The 20,191-nt window shown below is 59.9% G+C and overlaps 2 protein-coding genes across 9 annotated transcripts in view; both read right to left on the bottom strand.

Moving 5' to 3' along the window:
- The window catches only part of ZNF862 (zinc finger protein 862), a 29,442-nt gene extending 28,517 nt beyond the window's left edge, over nucleotides 1-925 (bottom strand). For all 8 annotated transcript variants that reach the window (XR_014067725.1, XR_014067724.1, XR_014067722.1 and 5 more), the window contains exon 1: nucleotides 721-925. Coding sequence is in view for 4 of the 8 variants with exons in the window: in XM_081537223.1 (XP_081393349.1) it covers nucleotides 721-744 (24 nt within the window). In the remaining 4 variants the exon portion in view is untranslated. The remainder of the gene's footprint in view (nucleotides 1-720) is intronic.
- A 4,439-nt stretch (nucleotides 926-5,364) lies between these two features.
- Nucleotides 5,365-20,191, bottom strand: part of LOC145524623 (SCO-spondin-like) — a 51,871-nt gene continuing 37,044 nt past the window's right edge. The window contains 30 exon segments of the mRNA XM_081537217.1: nucleotides 5,365-5,501; nucleotides 6,122-6,272; nucleotides 7,617-7,747; nucleotides 7,987-8,047; nucleotides 8,183-8,278; nucleotides 8,575-8,792; nucleotides 9,092-9,138; nucleotides 9,246-9,388; nucleotides 9,488-9,615; nucleotides 9,713-9,915; nucleotides 10,065-10,203; nucleotides 10,599-10,715; nucleotides 10,859-11,017; nucleotides 11,322-11,600; nucleotides 11,895-11,941; nucleotides 12,181-12,305; nucleotides 12,544-12,674; nucleotides 13,589-13,756; nucleotides 14,362-14,706; nucleotides 14,899-14,945; nucleotides 15,035-15,187; nucleotides 15,459-15,705; nucleotides 15,806-15,937; nucleotides 16,775-16,942; nucleotides 17,111-17,320; nucleotides 17,819-17,974; nucleotides 18,123-18,164; nucleotides 18,729-18,952; nucleotides 19,189-19,349; nucleotides 19,905-20,071. Of these exon segments, the coding sequence (XP_081393343.1) occupies nucleotides 5,479-5,501; nucleotides 6,122-6,272; nucleotides 7,617-7,747; nucleotides 7,987-8,047; nucleotides 8,183-8,278; nucleotides 8,575-8,792; nucleotides 9,092-9,138; nucleotides 9,246-9,388; nucleotides 9,488-9,615; nucleotides 9,713-9,915; nucleotides 10,065-10,203; nucleotides 10,599-10,715; nucleotides 10,859-11,017; nucleotides 11,322-11,600; nucleotides 11,895-11,941; nucleotides 12,181-12,305; nucleotides 12,544-12,674; nucleotides 13,589-13,756; nucleotides 14,362-14,706; nucleotides 14,899-14,945; nucleotides 15,035-15,187; nucleotides 15,459-15,705; nucleotides 15,806-15,937; nucleotides 16,775-16,942; nucleotides 17,111-17,320; nucleotides 17,819-17,974; nucleotides 18,123-18,164; nucleotides 18,729-18,952; nucleotides 19,189-19,349; nucleotides 19,905-20,071 (4,418 nt within the window). The 3' untranslated portion in view covers nucleotides 5,365-5,478.

The raw sequence follows: 20,191 nt of genomic DNA, 5'->3' as shown, positions 1-20,191 counted from the left end.
GAAACAATCCTTAAGAACTAGCATCAAAGAATATTCAGAAAGATCCTAGTCCCCAAAGGCTGCCAGGGTCTCCAAGTCAAGAGCACGCGACCACGCTGGTCTCTGCTGACAGACTCTGAACTCTTAGCAATCCTGCCAACCCACTTAACTCTTTATCTTCAAGCACTCTTCCCCACCTTTTCGTCCAACTCACAGCTTCTTGCCCAGAGCCTGAAGAAAGTTTATGGGATATGCTTCTCAGAAATACTCAGATACTTCAGACACAGAAATCGGCAAGAAATACGCCAGATGCCATGTCTTTTTCTTCTCTGCCCGTTCTTGGGAAGAGGCATCTAGGCAGGGCCAAGCCCTCACCCTGCCCACCCCTGGCTCCCAGCAGTGGTGTCTTATCCAGCCTCAAAGCCTTAAAACGCCACGAGCTTCTAAACGCCAACGGTGGTAAAATTGGAAGCCCTTTGGCATTCCTCCACTGAGCAGGTCACCCACCCAGCACCAACCGGGCGACCACTCGGCAGAGCGCGGCTGAGCCAGCCGCGGAGGGAGGGAGCGGAAGGCTGCGCGGGACTCGCCCAGAGTGCGAAGAGGCGGGCGAGCGGGCGAGTCCTTGCCTGCAAGGCTGGCTCATCTGCACGGACTCCGCCTGCAGCGCCCGCCTCGCCGGACCCCAGACCTGGGGCCGACAGGAAGGGAGTGGCGGCCCCCGGGCCCTTCCAGGCCTACCTTCCCCGACTCCCTGGGCTCCATGGCCCCGCTTTCGGTGGCCCGTGCCGCCCCCGCCACTGCCGCCAGGCCCCCCTCCCCCCCGCGGCCTGGCCTGAGGAGGCCGCCACCGCCACCGCCGCGACCACCTGAGGGAACCCGGATTCCCAGAGGAGAGGGCGCCCGAGAGGGAGGGAGCGCGGCCCGGAACCGGCAGTCCCTCCTCAGAGGGGGCGGTGGCGCTCGCGGCTCCCGGGGAGGCGCGCGGCCGGTACTCGCGTCGCACCGGGCGAACCGCTTTACGGCAGCCGCCCAGCCCGGGGCATCATGGGAAGCGCAGTCCGGGCTCAGTAAGCGGCTCCGAGAGCCGCTTGTTGGCTTGGGGAATACAGGGTCTCGGTTGGATAGAGAGGTTCGCTCACTACCCTCCCCACTCTTCAAGGCCCGATAGTAAGGGCAAAGTGCTCTGATTGGGCTATAAGATTGCTTGTTGTTGCGTCTGTTCCTTCGCATTTTTGCCAGTAACTGCAGTTGCATAGGACTCTCCTTTGGGGGTGGCCTGAGGAATATGAAGGGACAGAGGGTAAATACAGAATCACTGGGCATTGGAGCAGAAGCGTCCAGCCTGGCTTCTTCCCTCTCCACCACATCCTGGAAGCAGAGCTGGAGACCAGGGTTTGGTCCTGGAAAGTGACCCCAGAGAGCAGACCTTGGGACTTGGGAGGGTTAAGCAGGGGAAGAGGAAAAATTGATGGATGGATGCATTTTCGAGGTCACTGCTGTGGGTATTGGTGGCTTCATTCCACTTCTAAGAATTATACAGAATGCCCCTCCCCATAATAGTCCATTGAACAATGGGGGGAGGGGAGCTCAGCATTCACCCACTGCTCCCATCCCCAGAAGTTGAGAGTTGCCCCAAGAGACGGTAACTGCACTCCGTCCTCACACTTGTACTTCTAGCTGTGGTTGTATGGAGGCCAAGTGGACACTCTCAGTGCTCAGAAAGCCCTGGTTCAGTTCAGTTCAGTTCAGTTCAGTCGCTCAGTCGTGTCCGACTCTTTGCGACCCCATGAACCACAGCATGCCAGGCCTCCCTGTCCATCACCAACTCCCGGAGTCCACCCAAACCCATGTCCATTGAGTCTGTGGTGCCATCCAACCATCTCATCCTCTGCTGTCCCCTTCTTCTCCTGCCCTCAATCTTTCCCAGCATCAGGGTCTTTTCCAATGAGTCAGCTCTTCGCATGAAGTGGCCAAAGTATTGGAGCTTCAGCTTCAATATCAGTTCTTCCAATGAACACCCAGGACTGATCTCCTGGGGCAGAAAGCAAAAGAAGCTTGAAAAGGAGCTGCTGCTGCTGCTGCTAGGTCACTTCAGTCGTGTCCGACTCTGTGTGACCCCAGAGACGGCAGCCCACCAGACTCCTCTATCCCTGGGATTCTCCAGGCAAGAATACTGGAGTGGGTTGCCATTTCCTTCTCCATTGCATGCATGCATGCTAAGTTGCTGCAGTTGTGTCCAACTGTGTGACCCTATGGACAGCAGCCCTCCAGGCTCCTCCATCACAGGATTCTCTAGGCAAGAATACTGGAGTGGGTTGCCATTTCCTTCTCCATGAAAAGAAGCTATATAGTGGCAAATCAGCACATCAACAAGAATGCTCAGCATCATTAGTCATTTGTTGTTGAGTCACTAAATTGTGTCTGGCTCTTTGCAACCCCATGGACTGCAGCACACCAGGCTTCCCTGTCCTTAACTATCTCCCGGAGTTTGCTCAGATTCATGGACATTGAATCAGTGATGCCATCTAACCATTTCATTAGTCGTTAAGGAAATACAAATTAAAATTGCAATGGGACACAACTTCATACCCACTGAATGGGTAATAAAAAAAATAAGAAAGACAGATAACAACAAGTGTTGGAGAGGATGTAGAGAAATGAGCCCCGGTACATTTCAGGGCAGAAGTGGGGATGGCGTAGGGGTAGGGGAGGGAAATGTAAAATGGTGCAACCACTTTGGGAAACAGTTTGAAAGTTTCTTAAGAGGTTAAACTTACCATATGACCTAGCAATTTCCACTGCTAGGTATATACCCAAGAGAAATGAAAACATGACCACACAAAGACTTCTATAGGAATGTTTATAGCAGTTTTAAATGTTTAAAGCATGAGTTTGAGCAAGCTCCAGGGGTTGGTGATGGACAGGGAAGCCTCGCATGCTATATTCCATGGGGTCACAAACAGTCAGACACAACTGAATGACTAAACTGAACTGAACTGATAGCAGCTTTATTCATAGTAGACCAAAAACAAGAAAGTACTCAACTGTCCATCAACTGATGAATGCATTGATAAAATATGGCATATCCACACAATGGATTACTATTCAGCAGCAAAAGGGAACAAGCTGCTGACACATGCTGTAGTATGGAAGTGTGAAAGGAAGATAAAAATGGAGTTGGTATTGCTAAGAGAGCTCTTGAAAATGGAGCTGAGAGGCCATTAAGGACGTGTGACTTATTCATTTCTCAGCTTGGGTGGAATCTGACCTTTTGACCTGATGAAGTCATCCAGAATACCTGCCAGAAACTCAAGATACTAACCAGACCCTTACCCTAAAATGTGATCATCTGTTTACTTCTTGGATCCACGGACAAAGCGATGTTGCATGCTATTTTAGTTAACAATAATTGTTGCTGCCATCAAGCCATCAACAACTGTAGCCCCAGCCCCATGGTACACCCTGAGGGGATTCAGGATGGAGAAAAGCAGGGTACTGACCCTAAATAGTTGAGATGCATAGGTAAGGGATAATTTTGATGAACCCAGACTCTTGCATCTTCCCATACATAGAAAAGCACTATAATCATTAACTGGAGATATCAGTATTTTGTGATTAGCAATAATCGAATGATGTTCAACTACATTTTTTTCCTCAGAAAAATCTCCTATATATTCTAGTTCCTCCTCTGCCTCTTGGAACAGTTTCTCAGAGCTGTCTGAGAGGCTGTCTCCCAAAATGTAGTCCTCAGTAAGAGCTCCAAATAAAACAGGCAATTTTTAGGTGTTGTGTTTTTCTTCAATTGACAGGCCTTCTTTAAAACAACTCCTGATTCTTAGTATTAGTGTGCTCAGTCATGTCTAACTCTTTTTCAACCCCATGTGTAGCCCACCTCCTCTGCCCATAGATCTTCCAGCTAAGAATACTGGAGTGGGTTGCCACTTCTTACTGCAGGGGATCTTCCCAACCCAGGGATTGAACCCTCGTCTCTTTCGTCTCCTGCATTTGCAGGCGGATTTTTCACCACTAGCACCACCTGATTCCTTATTGACAACTATTTTCTGACTCATATCAGACTCAATCCACTCTCTCCAGGCAACTTTAAACAACCTCGTGGCTCTTTGTTTTTATTAGCCCCTGAGTCTTTCTCTTCCTCAGAACACTCCTTCAGGGTTGCCAGTATCCATGTCTCCTGAATTGTAATTCTTAAGGTTCCCAATAAGTTTATTTGCAACCTCCTGCATTATTTATTTTGGTTGACAGATGAATCTCAAAATCATCATGCTAATACAAAGGAGCCAGACATTTATATGAAGTGTCCAGAACAGGCACATCTCAGTTTAGCTCAGTCGCTCAGTCGTGTCTGACTATTTGCGACCCCATGGACTACAGCAAGCCAGCCTTCCCTGTCCATCACCAACTCCCAGAGCCTGCTCAAACTCATGTCCATCGAGTCGGTGGTGCCATTCAACCATCTCATCCTGTTGGCCCCTTCTCCTCCCACCTTCAATCTTTCCCAGCATCAGGGTCTTTTCCAGTGAGTCAGTTCTTCACATCAGGTGGCCAAAGTATTGGAGTTTCAACTTCAGCATCAGTCCTTCCAAAGAATATTCAGACTGATTTCCTTTAGGATGGACTGGTTTGACCTTCTTGCAGTCCAAGGGACTCTCAAGAGTCTTCTCCAACACCACAGTTCAAAAGCATCAATTCTTCGCGCTAGCTTTCTTTATAGTCCAACTCTCACATCCATACACGACCACTAGAAAAACCATAGCTTTGACTAGATGGACCCAAAGGCACATCTACTAAGGTATAAAACAATTTAGTGATTGATTACCTGGGCCTGGAGGTGGGAAGAATGTGTCATAAATTGGCTTGAAATGATGCAAATGTTCTAAAACTAGCCTGTGGTGGTGTGTACTTTCTATAAAAGTCAACTTTTATAAAATTTTGTGTGTTTTCCATAAGTCATTGAAGTGTAAACTCAAAATGGATAAATTTCATAGGATGTAAATTCTATCTCAATAAAACATTTTAGGAGGAGGAGAAGCAGACCTCAGCATGAGATGAATGTATCTTGCATGGAAATGCCTGCCAGAGCTGCAGCTGCCATCAGATGGGGTGAGGGATGGGACCTGGGGCCCTAGAGATGTCTTGTACTAGAGATCTTAAGATTTTACATCCAAAGATGAGGAATCTGAGGCTCAGATATGGGAAGTGACTTGCCCAAGTTCACTAGCATGAGCAATTCGCAGAGGTTTCCCAGGTGACAGTCCTTGTGCAGGTCCAGGCCAGGGCTCAGAACCCACCCTCCCACCCCCGTATCCCCCAGCCCACCTCCCCTTCCCTTTGAATCCTGGGATGCAGACTCTGTACATGGGCTTGCTGCCAGTGTCACTTTATTTGGAATATGTTAGAACTAGAGCAGGGATGGGGTGGGGGGGGCGTGGGAGGAGGGGTCATGACGGCCAGGGCAGGCCTCATCCAACGGAGCCATCAGCGCTCTGAGAAATCACCTCCTGGAGGACAAATAAGAGGGAGATGCGCTATCAAAAAAGGCAGGGTGATTGGGCCGGGAAGGGTTGGGGCTGGAGAGAGGAAGGGTGCGGAGCAAACTGGCAGGAGAGGAAGGGAGGGCCACCAGGAGGAAGACCAGAGCCAAGGCAAGCTTCTGCCCTGCGCTCCGCCCAGGCGGCGTCAGCACCCTGCCATGTCTTTCTCACCCGCCACGCTGTGTGGTCGCCTCGGGTTAACGTGTACCAGGTGTTTATAGAGAACCTGGCACTTCACGTACAGCCTCTCACCAAGCCCTCCCAACAAGCCTGTGCAGATTGTCACCCGGGTGTAAAGATGAGGTCATGGAAGCTCAGCAAGGAAGGAAATGGATGAGCTGGGATTCGAACCTGATATGCCTGACACAGAACACCCGGGCTTAAGTGTGATTGAAGAACAAACCAACAAGAATGCCAAGAAGGGGAATGGGCAGCAGAACTCGGAGGAGGAAATTCCTGCGAAGGGCTGTCGGGTAACACGCCCGGCCTGGCCTGCTCCTGACCCCAGGTGACCCCCGACCCGGGCCTCAGCCCCGGCCCCGCCCCCGACCTGGCCCCGCCCCTCCGGGATGCCCGCCCACACCCACCCTGGCAGGCGCTGCACTGGCAGCTGTGAATGACCGGCAGCACCACCAGCTCTGTGCGGCCGCCGGGGCAGCGCAGGTTCAGGATGCGCACCGGGTTCTCAGGGTCTAGGCGATAGCTACAGCAGTCACACTGACTCTGCAAGTACGGCTCCTGGGCGAGAGGGAGGGGGTGGCTGAGCTGGGGAGGGGCAAAGAGGGGTTTGCCCAAGCCACCTGCCTTCCCTGGCCTTTCCTATCCAAGAAGAGTGGGACGGAGGGAGAACCAGGTCCCAAGATCTCCGCTCCCAGACCTCTTCACCAAGTAGGGAAGCCAGGTGCGGGCGTGTTACCACCAAGCCCCCAGTTCTCCAAGAAGCCCACCTCCTCCATTCCAGGCCCCACCCGTCTGCGCATCCAACAACCTGTAGGTTAAAGGAGTGCTTTTTAACGCATCCTGGCGGCAGCGGGGAAAAACACGGGTCTACTTCTAAGTCTAGTTGAAGAGACAGAGTAGTAATTTTTGAACCTACAAATAATGAAGTCCTTAACTGCACAGTCCGATCCTAAGTGCAAAGTGAATTCTCACTCCAAAGCAGACACTCTTGCTTTATGATTATACAGTAACTCTGTGAGTCCTCCTGAACGTTTGATTTAATTTTATGTGTAATTCTAACATTATTCACACAATACCAAGTTAAAGATCTACAAAAGAAAAAAAATCTCCCTCTGATTCTATCCCACTGTCACTTACTTTTTCTTCCCCAGAAAAAAACTGTATTAACTGTCCTCTCCTCACTCTGTGTTTTTAGAAAGAAAAATCCAAAAGTGATTTGAGAGGCATTTCCAGAAGCTTCCAGGAGTGTCCAGGAGAGCAGGAGAGGGGCCATGGGTTGAGGACCAGGTGGGAAAGCACCTTTGTCTTCCAGGAATAGGTGACTTTGGCCACGTGGGCTAAGGCAGGGCCAGGAGCCGAGTGAGGCTCCACTCCAGCTGGGCACTGGCCAGGTGGCAGCCACAGCCCTCCAGGCTCACAGCTGGGGAAGTCAGGGTGACAGAGGGATCCTGAGGAGGTCAGCACCAGGAGGGTCTGTGCAGAGCGGAGCTCTGTCTCGGTCTTCTGGGCAACGTCCAGGAAAAGACTACCATGAATAACATCTGCCCTTCAGCCTTCGCTCTCTGTATCACGGGTTAACTCAGCGCCTCCCTGACTTTGTTGTCCTGGCTGGCCTGTCTTGAGGGGCACAGTGGGCCGAGAGGCAGGCGCCAGGAGCTGTGTGGGGCCACAGAAGGGAGAAGTGGGACAAAACCACCAGGAGGGGCGAGGGGCTGGCAGCAGGCTCTGAAGCCCAAGCCCCACTGAGGTCACTGAGCCACCTGGCTCTGATCAGCTGTAGGCCTGCAAGATGACTTTGTTGCTAGTGTCCCCTGGGCTCTGCCTGGGTTCTGGGCTCGCAGCCGCAGGCCTTGGGGGACTGCTGGTTGACCTGCCTCCCCTGGTCCCCCGCCCCATGCTCACCTCAGGCAGGACATTGGTGCTGGATGGGCAGTGCCCGCTGCAGTAGCTCACTTCCACCTGCTCCAGGTAGCAGGCGCCCTTGGTGAGGTTGCGAAGCTCTGTGAGGTGCCGGCAGGAGACGGGCTGCTCCTCTGTGGGGAGGCGCAGGGCAGGGAGTGGACCGTGATGAGGGGACTTCATGAGGCAACAGAGCGTGGACCCGAGCAGGGCAGGCTGGGTGGGGGTGGCCAGGTATTGGGACACAGTGCCGGGGGGTCTTCACTCTGCTAATGTGCGTGGTGGGCAAGGGGAAAGCGGCCTCTCCAGGGCAGGGGGTGGGGGTGGAAGAAGGGACCAGAGCAGGCAGGAAGTGCCACCTGTCCCTGCGTACCCGGAGCCTCCTGGCGGCAAGTGGGACAGCAGCTTCCGGGCTCCTGCACGGCTGCCTCGCCCTGCAGATGAAGGGGGCCCCCCAGTATGCTCAGGAGGAAGGCTCAGCACCCCACACTGCCTGCTTGAGGCCCCAAGATCACCCTTCAGGGAGGGACCCAGGAAGGAGCCCGGGGCCACGGGGCTCAGGTGGGTACCTGGGCGCAGGTGAGCGGGGGGCAGTGCTGGGTGCAGACACTCATCCCGCTGACGCAGCGGCAGCTCTCACAGGCCTCCTGCCACTCAGATCCCGGCTGGGGAGAGCGGGCGAGAACTTGCTCTCCATGCCCCACTCCCCACCACAGACTTTTCTGTTACCCTGCCCCCCCAAGCGCCCGGCCAGGGCAGTGCCTGAGACCAGCGTCAGCAGCAAGGGTTTTGGGAGGGATGTGGGCCCCTGGGGGCCAGAGATGGTCCAAGTGTGCCAGCCACTGGCCAAGCTGCCCGCTGCTGTGGGTCCGGGTACAAGGGTAGGAGCCAGAGACAGACCAGTGGTCCAGAGGCCTGGGTCAGGAAGGGCCAGGGGGCACCAAGGCCTGTGGTGTCTCACCGGGTGGGGGCGCCCGTGACGCCAGCACTCGCAGTGGTCTGCGGGCACGCAGGGGCCCTCCTGGCTGCGGAAGTGCCCACGCTGGCACACACAGCCCGGGGCTGGCCTCCCACTGCAGTTGCCCCGGGTCTCTGTGGCATTGGGTTCCCGGCATGTCTGCTCGCAGGACCCCGGCTCCCCGGGGGCCACCTGCTGCCACGTTTCTCCGGGGGGGCACTCTGCCAGGGAAGACCACCCATCCCACCACTCAGGTTAGCCCTAGGTCCAGCTTCCACTCTCCCCCTCCCACACTGGGCACCCCGGGTCCCTCCCTGCTCCTCAGCACTGCCCACTCGGCTCCAGCAGTCTCCACACATCTGGGTCTCCAAACCCACCTCTCTGCTCCTATCCACCCTCCCATATAGCAGTGGAGCCCAGCTGGGTGACTGGGGGTAGCACAGGCCCCTCTCCCCTCATCAGGGCAGCCTGGCCTTGCCTTTGGAGGGATCAGCAGGGGCCTGGGCAGCCCGCCTCTCACCCTGACAATCAGCGAGGGAGCAGCTGAAGGCTCCACCTTGGCAGACGCTGGGAAGACAAATCCTCTCTTCAGATGCCCGCCATGCCCTTCTCCCCAACCCTATTCTCAGCACCCCACCACCCATGCCCTCCCCACCCACACTCCCGGCCCTCACCAGTGGGTGCAGTTCTGGGTGAGCAGAGTCCCTGGGGGCAGCTCCCGGGCCTGCTCTTCAAGAGTCAAGGTGAGGCCCCAGGGCAGAGAGAGCTGGGTGCAGGGGCACTCGGCAGGGGGCACACACGTGCCATTGTGCAGCAGCTGGGGCAGGGCAGGCTCGGGTTACACGCGACCACCACTCCTGCCCCCCCACCGGCCTGGTCTCCCACTCGAGAGTCAGGGCACAGGGCCCGAACCCACCTGCCCTCCGGGGCAGTCACAGCCAAGCCGGCAGGGTTCCTGCACGCAGGGGGTGCCAGGCTGCAGATGCGAACAGAGCCGCGGGCACGAGACAGCGCAGGCACTGAGCACCTGGCCGGGTGGACACTCTGGGGTTGGGGGGGAAGCAGAGAGTGAGGTAGAGTCCCGGGGGGTCCTCGGGACGGGCCCAGGTCTCGGCAGGCACCCACCGCCCTGGTCACTCACCGGGGCAGGGCTGCAGGTTACAGTCCTGCCGTTGCTCCATGTCCTGGGCCTGGCACGATGCCCCCCCAGGGCCCTCCTTGCAGCTCCGATGTCGTTCGGTGGTGCCGCCACCACAGGGAGTAGAGCAGCTGCTCCAGGCTGACCAAGGCCCAAGGGCTGGACACTCGTGGGAGGAGCACGCCAGGGACCCATTGACACAAGTGCTGAGGGCAGGGGTGTGCAGAAAGGGCTCAGAGCCCTGAGAGTCAGGGGGAACAGCTTTTGCTCCCCAACAATGCCCATAACCCTGAGCTGACCCGAGCCTCCCACCCAAAGCTCCCCATCCCGTGTGGCCATTGGCGGGCAGTTGTACCAGTTTCTGCAGTCCAGCCGCACCACCTCGGCTGGGGCCAGCGCCCAGGAAGCATTGGGGCTGGGGAGGCCGCAGCGGCAAGAAGACACGGGTACACAGTGACCGTCCTGTACCAGCTGGCCGGGGGGACAGCGGCAGCCTGCGAGAGGGGGTGGGGGGGACAAGCAGGATGTGGCAGACACATGTGGGGAGCCCTCTCTTAGCCAGAGGGACTCCAGGGCCTGGGGAAGCCCTGGCATGCGCTTCCTCCCACCCCTCCAGCAGGATTGGGCCTCTCTAGGCTGCCCTGTGCGTGGAGACCCGCCCTGGGGACCTCTGAGGCTGCCCCAGAGCACCCCCAGGACACAGCCTGTCTTGACCAAGGCTCACTCAGGACCCCCAGCTAGTCGCCAAAAGTGACCCAGGGGTCCACTCTGCTGCCCTGTAACTCATGACCCAGCCGTCCGCCCGCCCCAAGTCACAAGCCCTTGGGCAGCAGGAGGCAGTGGGCCTCCCCAGAGTTCCCGGGCCAGGCGGTGGGCATGGCCTGGCCACCTGGGCGGCACGGTCCCTGCAGACACTCCACGCGGTCCCAGAGGTCGGCACAGCTCCTCGGGCACTGGTTGGCACAGTCAGGGGTGGGCACGGTGTCCCGGGCCTCACAGATCTCTCCTGCGGACCAGAAGGTCAGAGTCTGAACTGGGGTGTTCTCGAGTCCCCAGCCTTCCACGGGCACCTCCAGGGACTGAGGCAGCAGCCCCCTACCCGACCCCAGGGGCCACATCCCTGGCCCCTCCTTATGCTTGAGCCGATACCTGGGCAAGGCCCCATGTTACAGCTCTCAGTCTGAGCCCATGGCCCGCGGCAGCCTCCTCGAGGGGGGCTCCTGGCCTCTCTCCAGCGCAGCCGGAATCCCCCACTGCAGGGCACCTGGCAGGGGCTCCAGGCCCCCCAGGGACCCCACTGACATAAGTCTGGGGAGAGAAAATGGGAGTCAGTGCCCAGGCCCACCTCCCTCCACCTGCCTCCCTCTGCAGCCCTGAGCCCCCTATCTCCTCTTCCAGCTGCTGCTGCCCCCTTCCAACCTCAAATCCAGCAGACCCTGGAGACTAGCAGGAGGGTGAGCCAGCCAGCTAACTCGGACACTGACATGAACACAAAGCCCAGCCCTACCCGGCCAGGCCCCGCCCCCAGGCTCCGCCCCTTCCCAGCCTACTCGGCCGGCCCCCTGTCCCTTTCCAGGCCCCGCCCCACGTGGCTCTGCTCCCTCCCCATCACCTTGGCAGGCTTCAGGGTCTGGGCAGAGGCGCTGCTGGCTAAGTGGCACAGTGCAGAGGTCTGGGTTCCCAGCCCACGGCCTCCCAGTCTCAGGATCCAAACAGAGGCGGTGGCGGTGCTGCTCTGAAGCCAGCGTGGGGGCCGAGGTGGGGGACAGGCCAGTCGGGTCCTGGGGCCTACGCTCCTCTAGGGCAGTCCTGGAGGCAGGGGCCAGCAGGCCAAGGGGCAGGCAGGGCCCACAGGGTGACCACTCAGACCAGCCGCTGAGAGGCAGAAGACCTAGGAAGGGTGGCTTGTGAATGTCCTTCCCAGGGACCACAGTGGATGGGGAACAAGGGGCTCGTGCTGTGACCAGAAAGTTCCAGAAACAGGAGAGCCAGAGTAGGGGGGACCAACCATCCTGGTTTGTCTGGGACTCTCCCAGTCCTAGAAATGAAAGTTCCAAGTGCCGGAAACCCACCCCCCACCCAGTCCTGGGCAAAAACCTACCCCTACCCTAGTCCTGGGCAGAAATCCAGCCCCCTACCCGCGTCCTGGAAAAAGAGAGACAGCTGGTCTCCTCGGTCCAGTTACCTTGACAGCCCTGGCTGGTGCACTGTAGCTCCCCGCGCTGGCATTCACTGTGGGAGGGGGTGGTCAGGGTGGGCTCCGGGAGGCAGGACCCAGCCCAGAATGGTAGGTTGGTGAGTGGGGGGCTCATATAGGGGTAACCTGGGCTCTGGGCTCATTTGGAGCAGGGGGAGGCTGGAACCTTGGGGCTTTGCTTGGCCTTCTCTGCGGGGGTCAGGCCACCCTGCAGAACCCCTCCTTCTCCCTGGTCCCAGGCCTCTGTGCCACCTCCCTCACCCCCAATACTCACCACTCTTTGCAGCCCAGCTGCAGGTGGTCCCCGGGGGCCAGGGTCACCCCAGCTCCTTCTCCTGAGACGTGCTGGCAGTTACACTGTTCTGGGGGTACGCAGCCTCCAGCCTGCTCCAGCAGCCCCTGTGCAGAAGAGGACAGGGGACAGGGCCGTGTGGCAGCCATCTCGTTGTCACCCTAATGCCCGCCCATGCCTGGCCCCCAGCAGATGCCGTGCATGCTGCTGAGTTAGTGGTGTGGGCAGCCTGGCAGAATGTGAAGCACTGTCCAGACGAGCGGTTCGGAGGGGACGGGAGGAGGTGTGGGAGAGTGGACAGGGGACCCCTCCTCCCAGGGCATCTCCCCTGGCTCCACCCCTCACCTCGGGGCAATAGCAGCCAGGCTGGCAGGGTGGCAGGTCCTGGCAGAGCCGAGGGCTCAGGTATGTGGCACAGAGTCCGGTGCAGGGGGAGCCGCAGGCCTGGAACTCGAAGGGAGGTGTGCAGCTGTCCTCTGCATGGAGAGGCAGGCAGGCTGGTGGGGGGTGCAGCCCAGAGACACCCTCTGTCCCCCAAACCCAGAGGGCACAGTGCATGGTCCCATCACCTCCCCTTGAGGTCACCTGGTAAGAGTGCAAGATACTGCCCCCCTGCTATAGGTAAGGACAGACCAGTGTTGCCCCATCCATGCCCACTCAGTCCCTGTAGGCACCTCCAGGGATGGGTGAGGACTGTCAGGCCCTTGCAGGTAGCTCCCAGGATTGGCAGGTGGGATGCAGAGGGGTGGAGACGGAGGGCAGCTGGAGTAAGAAGTGGGTAAAGACCCACCATGCCTGGGGCAGCTAACAGTGGACACAAAGCAGCAGCTGGGGGGCTTCCCTGGTGGCTCAGTGGTAGAGAATCCACCCGCCAATGCAGGAGACACAGGTTCGATCCCTGGTCTGGGAAGCTCCCACATACCGAGGAGCAACTAAGCCCGTAGGCTACAACTATTGAGCCTGTGCTCTAGAGACCAAGAGCTACAACTGCGGAGCTCACGTGCTGCAACTACTGAAGCCCACATGCCCTAGAGCATGTGCTCTGCAACTAGAGAAGCAATGAGAAAACCAAGCACTGCAACTAGAGAGCAGTCCCCACTCACTGCAACTACAGAAAAGACACACAGACACAAAGACACAGCTGGGCCTGTGGCTGCAAAGTGGGAAAACCACAGTGAAGGCTTGGGGGGCAGAGAGGGGGCGAGCACCCGAGGGTGAGGCAGGGAAGAGCTGGAGCAGGGTCCCAGCCAAGGACAGAGTCCCTGTAGGGCTCTCTGAGGACCTGGGCACCCTGAGGATCACTCTAAGAGAAGCTGGCGGTGCCCACCGGGGACCCCGGGAAGCCCCTGGCAGGGTTCAGCTCCCCGGCTCCTTGCTCCTGGGGCCTCACCGGAGCAGTTGCCGATGAGGCAAGGCCGGAAGTGGCCGTCCAGTCGAGTGCAGGGGGGGCCTGCACCGGCCCCCCCGGGCACGGGTCTCTGGTGTCGGTAGCGCTGCTGGACCAGCACCTGGCATGAACACTGCGTCCAGACGCTCCAGCTGCTCCACACACACTCCTCTAGGGACCAAGTGGGGCCAGGGCTCAGCCAGGGGCCTCTCTGGGCTCCCCAGCCTCTCTCCCACCAGCCCCTCCCTCTCATCCCAGCCCCAGCCAACACCCTGAACCGGCAAAGGGCAAAAAGAAGCCAAGAATTCTGAAAGGTTCCAGCTGGCGGGCTTCCCAGCCACCCAGAAGTGAGGGTCACATTCCACAGGGCTCTAAAGGATTGATGGTGGGAAGAGAGAAAACACTGCAAAAAGTCTTGAGAGGAGGTGCGAGCATGCTCGGTCACTCAGTTGTGTCCGATTCTTTGTGACCCCACGGACTGTAGTCCGCCAGGCTCCTCTGTCCATGAGATTCTCCAGGCAAGAACACTGGAGTGGGTCATCATGCCCTCCTCCAGAGGATCTTCCCAAACCGGGGATCGAACCCAGGTCCCCTGTGGCTCCTGCACTGGCACGCAGATTTTTTACCACTGAGCCCCCTGGGAATCCCTTGGGAGGAGATAGACAGACGTATGTTTGGGGGAGATAATCTGGAAGTTGGTTGTAATAATAAACACTCCCTGGATCTTGCGCAGGTAGGGGACAGAGAAGAGGGGTTTGCTTCTGATGCACACTCACCCAGGCAGGGCCCTGCATAGCAGGCCTGGGTATCCAGGCGCGGGGAGGTACCGTTGCAAGTGGGGTCAGCCTCGGCCAGCGGGCAGGGGCAGGACGCAGAGCGGGAGGCCAGGCCCGGACCACAGCTGCGGGAGCAGGGCCCCCAGGAGCCCCAGGAGCAGGCGTCCAGCAGTGTTGGGCAAGGCTGCGTCCCGCAGCGCTGGCTCTGGGCGTCGGGGCCCAGACAGGGGGAGCCTCCTTGGGGAGGGGCCGAGGCCACGCAAACCCGGGTGCGGACCTGGTTTCCGCCTCCACAGGAGACAGGGCAGTCGGACCAGGGGGACCACGGCATCCAGGCCCCGGGCCCTGCGAGAGGCAGAGGGGAGGTTAGAGAAATCAGAGAAGCAAAGGGGCAGAGGGTTGGACGGGACCTTCAGCACACAGGGGCCGGCAGTTGGAAATTCGCGGCGGGAGGGAAACGCAGACAGAGCTGGTAGACGGAGGGCGAGGTGGGAGGCTAGTTAGGGTGGTGGGGGTTTGGGAATGAACCCCCCAGACCTGCACACTCGGCGTCTTCGCATATGATGCCCTCCGGGGTGCAGGAGCTGAGGGAGGAGCCCAGACTCAGAGACGCTGCTGCCCAGCAGGATGGCACCCTCCCCTGTCCGCCCCCCACCCCTGCCCCAGGGCTTACCACTGCTGGCATCCGTCCTGCTGCCAGCTGTCCCCCAGGGAGCGGGGGCGGGTGCCCTGCAGGCACAGGGGTGGGCATGGGGGCTGAGGGCAGGGCTGGCTCTGGGACTGCTCCTCCCGACACTCTAGGGCCCACGAGCCCGATGTGGAAGACCTGGGTGGGGGCCCAGGGTGGAGAAAGTGAGAGATGGCCCCGGGCCCTTTGTCACGCCTCCCGCCGCCCCTGGGGAAGCCCAGCGTGGGTGTGGAGGTGGCTAAGGAAAGGCAAGGATGACCAGGGACCAAAGCCAAGGCCAGGTCACGGTGTGGGCACAAAGTCACCAGTGGAGACAGGATCCAGGAAACCTGGCAGTCCGGGAGACCATGTCCAGGCCGCGGGAGGCCCCGGTGGGGAGAGGTGACACAGGCCTGGCACTGCCCCATACCGGAAGCGGCTCTGCTGCCCTGCGGGCCCACACGAGCGGCTGCAGGGACTCCAGGCTGACCAGCGGCTCCAGGCGCAGTGGGCAGGAGGCGGGCAGGGCTGGGCCGTGCAGGAGAGCTGCCCCGCCTGGCACGTGCAGTTGTTGCAGGCCTCCTGGTGCTGGCTCCCCGGGGCCCAGCTGTGGCCCTGGGCATCCGTGCACTCGCAATGCCCGAGAGGCACGCAGCCGCCATCCTGCTCCAGGGACCCTGCAGGGAGGCGGCCCTCCAGAGCTGATGATGCCCGCACCCCAGGGCCCTCTCTGCCTTCCCGCTGAGCCAACCTGCCATGCCCGAAGGGAGTACCTACCCTCGGGACAGCGGCAGCCCTGCTGGCAGGCCTGGTCCTCCTGACACACGATCCCCTCCTGCAGGTCTGAGCAGCGGCGGGGGCAGCGGTTGGCACAGCTGACCACCTCCATGCCTGCTGGGCAGCCCTCCTCTGGACAGATGGGAAGACCGGAGTCAAGAGGGTCCTGAGCTCTGGGACTCGGGAACACTCCCCCTGCCCCATGGGGGCCACCCTGACATCCGCAAAGCTGTATGACCTGTCCCTCCCTTGGGCTGAGGCCCAGGGAAACCTGGGGTCTTGGGGAGACCCTGGGATGGGGACACTCTGAGTGACAGTCAGTTCCTCTCACTGTGAGTGCCCCGTGCCTAGCCTGCTCCTGATAAGTGTTTGCTGAGCTGGACTGAATGGGTGCATCTAAAAGCCAACATTCTCACCTATGTGGCTCCTTTGTGTTCATCCAGAGAAGGATGGAAGGGATGGGGGGTTGTGGGGGGTGGTCCTAACAGAGGCGGTGGGCCTTAGAGTACAGGGTCCATAGGGTCAGTGAGCTTGGAAGAACCAACTGCAGAAGGAGCTGAAGCTCGGAGTGGGTAGTGGGGGTGACAACCTGCCTGGCTCAGTGGACCTCCCAGGCACCAAGGATCTCAAGACTGTTATCCTCAAACCCCCTGAAACTCTTGACCAGGTGGTTCCAGGAACTGAAGGTGGGGGGGGGTCACAGCTAAGAGAATGAGTTCTAGTCCCGGGTGGGGGTGGGCAGTGGGGACGGATTGGGCAGCTCATCCCTGGCCACTGGGAGTCCTTGCCCAAAGCCCAGACCCCACCAGCATCTGCCCTTGCTGGGCTTGGTTTTCTTCACTGGCCAACGAGGCAGCAGCCTGCCGCCCTCATCCACATTGCACAGTGATGTGGGGGTGAAATTAGAGGGTGGGGGTGGGGAGAGCTTTGCAGAGAGCAAGGGCAGGAGGGCTGGCACCGCGGCCGTACCACAGGGCGCGGGATTGCAAAGTCGTGCGTGGTGCCTCTCCCCAACACACGCGGCACCCCCGTTCTTGGGTGGGGGGCTCGAGCAGCTGCGGCTCCTCAGGGATCGGCCCCCTCCGCAGCTCCGGTCGCACCAGGACCAGGTGCTCCAGCGTGACCAGCCTCCGGGCACTGAACGGGGAAGAGTAGGGCCGCACGAGGGGTCTGGCTCAGGCAGAGGCCCCCACGTGTCCCCCGAGACTGAGGCGAGGTCCCATGCTGGAGACGGAAGGGCCCGGGGTTGGGGGGCACTGATGCTAAGGAAGGGCACTCCCGCTGGGCCCTCACCACCCACCGCACCTGGGCAAGCTCGCAGGTTGCAGAAGCGGCGTTCCTGGTAGGCTGTAAGCACGTCGGGGCACCAGTGTCCCCCGGGCCCTGGGGGGTGGTAGGCCCGCAGGCGGCGCTGCTGGCCCACCCCACAGCTGCGGGAGCACGGCTCCCATGGGGCCCAGGCAGTCCAGGAACAGTTCCCGGCCACACAGCCGGGCCCCGGGCACAGGGGCAGCTCTGTGGGTGGGACAGGATGAAGCTGAGCTGCAGCCAGGCCCCTGACCCCCAGCCTTCCCCCACCAGCTCAAGTGCTGACCTCCTCGGCCAGGGCTGGCTATGCCCTGTCTTGCCCCCCTTTCAGATCTGATCCTGACTGTTGTGTGGCTTTGGCAACCGGGCCTCAGTTTCCCTTCTCTCGGGATGACAGTGGTAGGGAGGGGGGAGACAGTAGTCCCAGACTCCCAAGGCGGCTGAGGGATTTGGATGGGACCTTTTGGGGGGGAAGTGTTTGGTAGTCACATGAGTGAGGATGGCTGGAAGGTGGCAGGGCTCCCCAACAGCTTTTGGGGTTCATAAAGAAGGCCCAGTGTCAGGTTGAGAACTCCGTATTTGCACTAGGGGTATTAGATGTGGGGCTTGGGGCTGGACGCTGGCTGGGGTTAGAATGACGCATCAGAGGGGAGGCTCAGGGTCCAGACCCGGGGCAGGGTCAGAGGTCAGGACCGGAAGGCAAACCTGTGCAGGAGGGCAGGTTGCAGGGGCGTTCCTGGGAAGCGGCCCCCCCAGTGCAGTTCGCCAGGCAGAGGCGGCTGCGGCTGCGCCAAGCGGGGTGAGCCAGGTCTGTGCAGGTGCCGGAGCAGGGGGACCATGGAGACCACAGGCCCCAGCCGCCTTGGGTGGGGAGAGGAGACCCCCGAGGAGTCAGCCCTGAGCTCCTGGGCTCCCAGAAGCAGGGCTGGAGAGGGAGGAGGAACGGGGCTTGCTCTTCCCAGAGGGAGGGGTGTGGGGAATCGGGGTGGGAGCCTGGGGAGTCTGATACCTGGAAGGCCTGTCGGTGGCTCCACCGTGGACCCTGCAGCCCCTGTGCCAAAGGAAACCTTCTCAGAAGTGTTTCCCAGACTGTAGCGCACGAGGCTCAAACCCCAGGCTGGTGGTCAAGTTCCCCAAACCTGTTGCTACCTGGTTCAGCCCAGACAGCCCAGGCACCAAGCACAGCACTTGCTCACAGTAGCAAGGCCTCTGCTCAGGCCATGCCTGATTCCTGGCATCCCTTCCTCCAATGCTCGTCAGAGTCCTCTCCATCCCTCAGACCCCCTCAGATGCCACCTCCTCCAGGAAGCCCTCCTAGACTGTCTCCCTAGGAGAATTCTTAATCTCCCCCATTTTCCTGAGCACATGCACTCTCCTACAGGGCGCCCCCCGACCATGCCAAAATGGGTTATCTGAGCCCCTGGACTCCAAGGTCAGGGTCCTCACTCCCCACCCAATCCCCAACACACATTTGGCAAGAGTTCCAGAAATTTGGTTGAATGTGTCTGAACAGAAGAGAAACGCAGAGCTAGACTCAGAGTGGGAACAGGGATGGACAGACAGGAAGGGACAAAGAGCCAGCCAGATGCCTCCCACCTCGCCCCCCTTCCCTCACCTGGGCACTCAGGGCTGGGGCAGTACTCGATGTCCCAGCGGGGCCCGCGGCAGCCCTGGCCACCGGGAGCAGGCATGGGGCGCACACACTGGCGGCTGCGGGTGCGGGTGCCCAGCCCGCCGCAGGAACGGGAGCAGGGGCCCCACGGACCCCAGGGGCCGAAGCCACCAGCAGCCTTGGAGCAGTCCCCCATGGAGCAGGACAGCTTCCCATGCACACAGGAGCTGGGGAGAGGGTGTGAGGATGAGGGGCCTGAAGCTTGGACTCCAGGAGAAAGGGGTGCATGCGGGCAGACATGTCAGCCCCCAAGGGCGAGGAGACAGAGCCAGGGTGAGCCCGGGGTCAAGCGGCAAGGGCGGGTGGGGGAAGGGGTGCAGAGCCCCCCCAACACATCCTCTCACCCCTTAACCCTCAAATTCTGTCCACCCCAAATCTCCCACACCCTCATCATCCCCCTCACCAGTTGTGGCAGCCTATACGGAGGCTCTGACCCGAGCCCAACTCATCGCCAGGCCCAAAAGGCTGACGGTCCTCTCCCAGAACAGATAGGTGAGCCCCCAGGCTAGCTCTGGCAACTTCCAGCTCCTGCAGCTGCGAGGTGGTGAGCACACAGGGGCACTCCTGGGGTGAGGGAGAAAGTGCAGAGACAAGGGCTGGAGCCACCTGCCAGGGGGCAGTCCTCTGCCCCACCCCCGCCCCGGAGGACATCCTTGGAAGAGGGGAGGGAGAAGCAAATGGGCAGGAAGGACGATCTGGACAGCTCTGGGCCGAGACTGCACTTCCAGTAGCAAAAGGGACTGTGTACCTGCATCGGGAGGCTGACCATGAGCAATGTAAGGCTGTGGCTTGACCAGAGCTGGCCAGGTGCCTTCCTGATCAGAGCACTTAGCCAGGACACGGCAGGGTCAACAGAGACCATTTACAGGATGGGACCCGCGAGAGGGGATCAAGGGAGGTGGAAAGGGCCTGAGCCAGGAACAGGGACACCTGCGTTTGAATTTAGCTCTGCTGAGAACTGTCCCCTGACTCGGGGTGTTCCTTCCCTTGCCTGGGGGCTCAGGGCCACCGGCTCTAAGTCAGGACGCTTAGAGGCCGTCCAGAGGCTATGGGGTCTGCAGAGGTGAGAATTCATGGGTGAGGGGAGGGCCCTGGGCTCCTGGCAGTGGGAGTCCTAACCTGGACACAGGCCGAGCGGTGCAGGAAGGTGCCCTCGGGGCAGTGACAGCCCTCCTCGCAGCTGGCGGAGAAGCAGCCCACCTGCCCGGTAATGTGGGCGCAGGAGAAGGGGCACCCCTCTCCGGGCTGGCACTCGCGGTACAGACGCCCGGCCGGGCAGCCTGCCTCTGAAGGGAACCCCCGAGTGAGTGCCCGCACCACACCGCCCTCGCAGCCTGCTGTGCCCGCCTCTGTTCACCCCAGTGCCCATCCCCTCCAGTGTCCCCCAGAGTCGTGTGGACCACACT

This window comes from Giraffa tippelskirchi, chromosome 10, assembly GCF_054371585.1.
Source record: "Giraffa tippelskirchi isolate mGirTip1 chromosome 10, T2T-mGirTip1v1.2.pri, whole genome shotgun sequence".
NCBI lineage: Eukaryota > Metazoa > Chordata > Mammalia > Artiodactyla > Giraffidae > Giraffa > Giraffa tippelskirchi.
The sequence above is the reverse complement of the archived record's forward strand: the minus strand, read 5'-3'. Positions and strand labels throughout refer to the sequence as shown.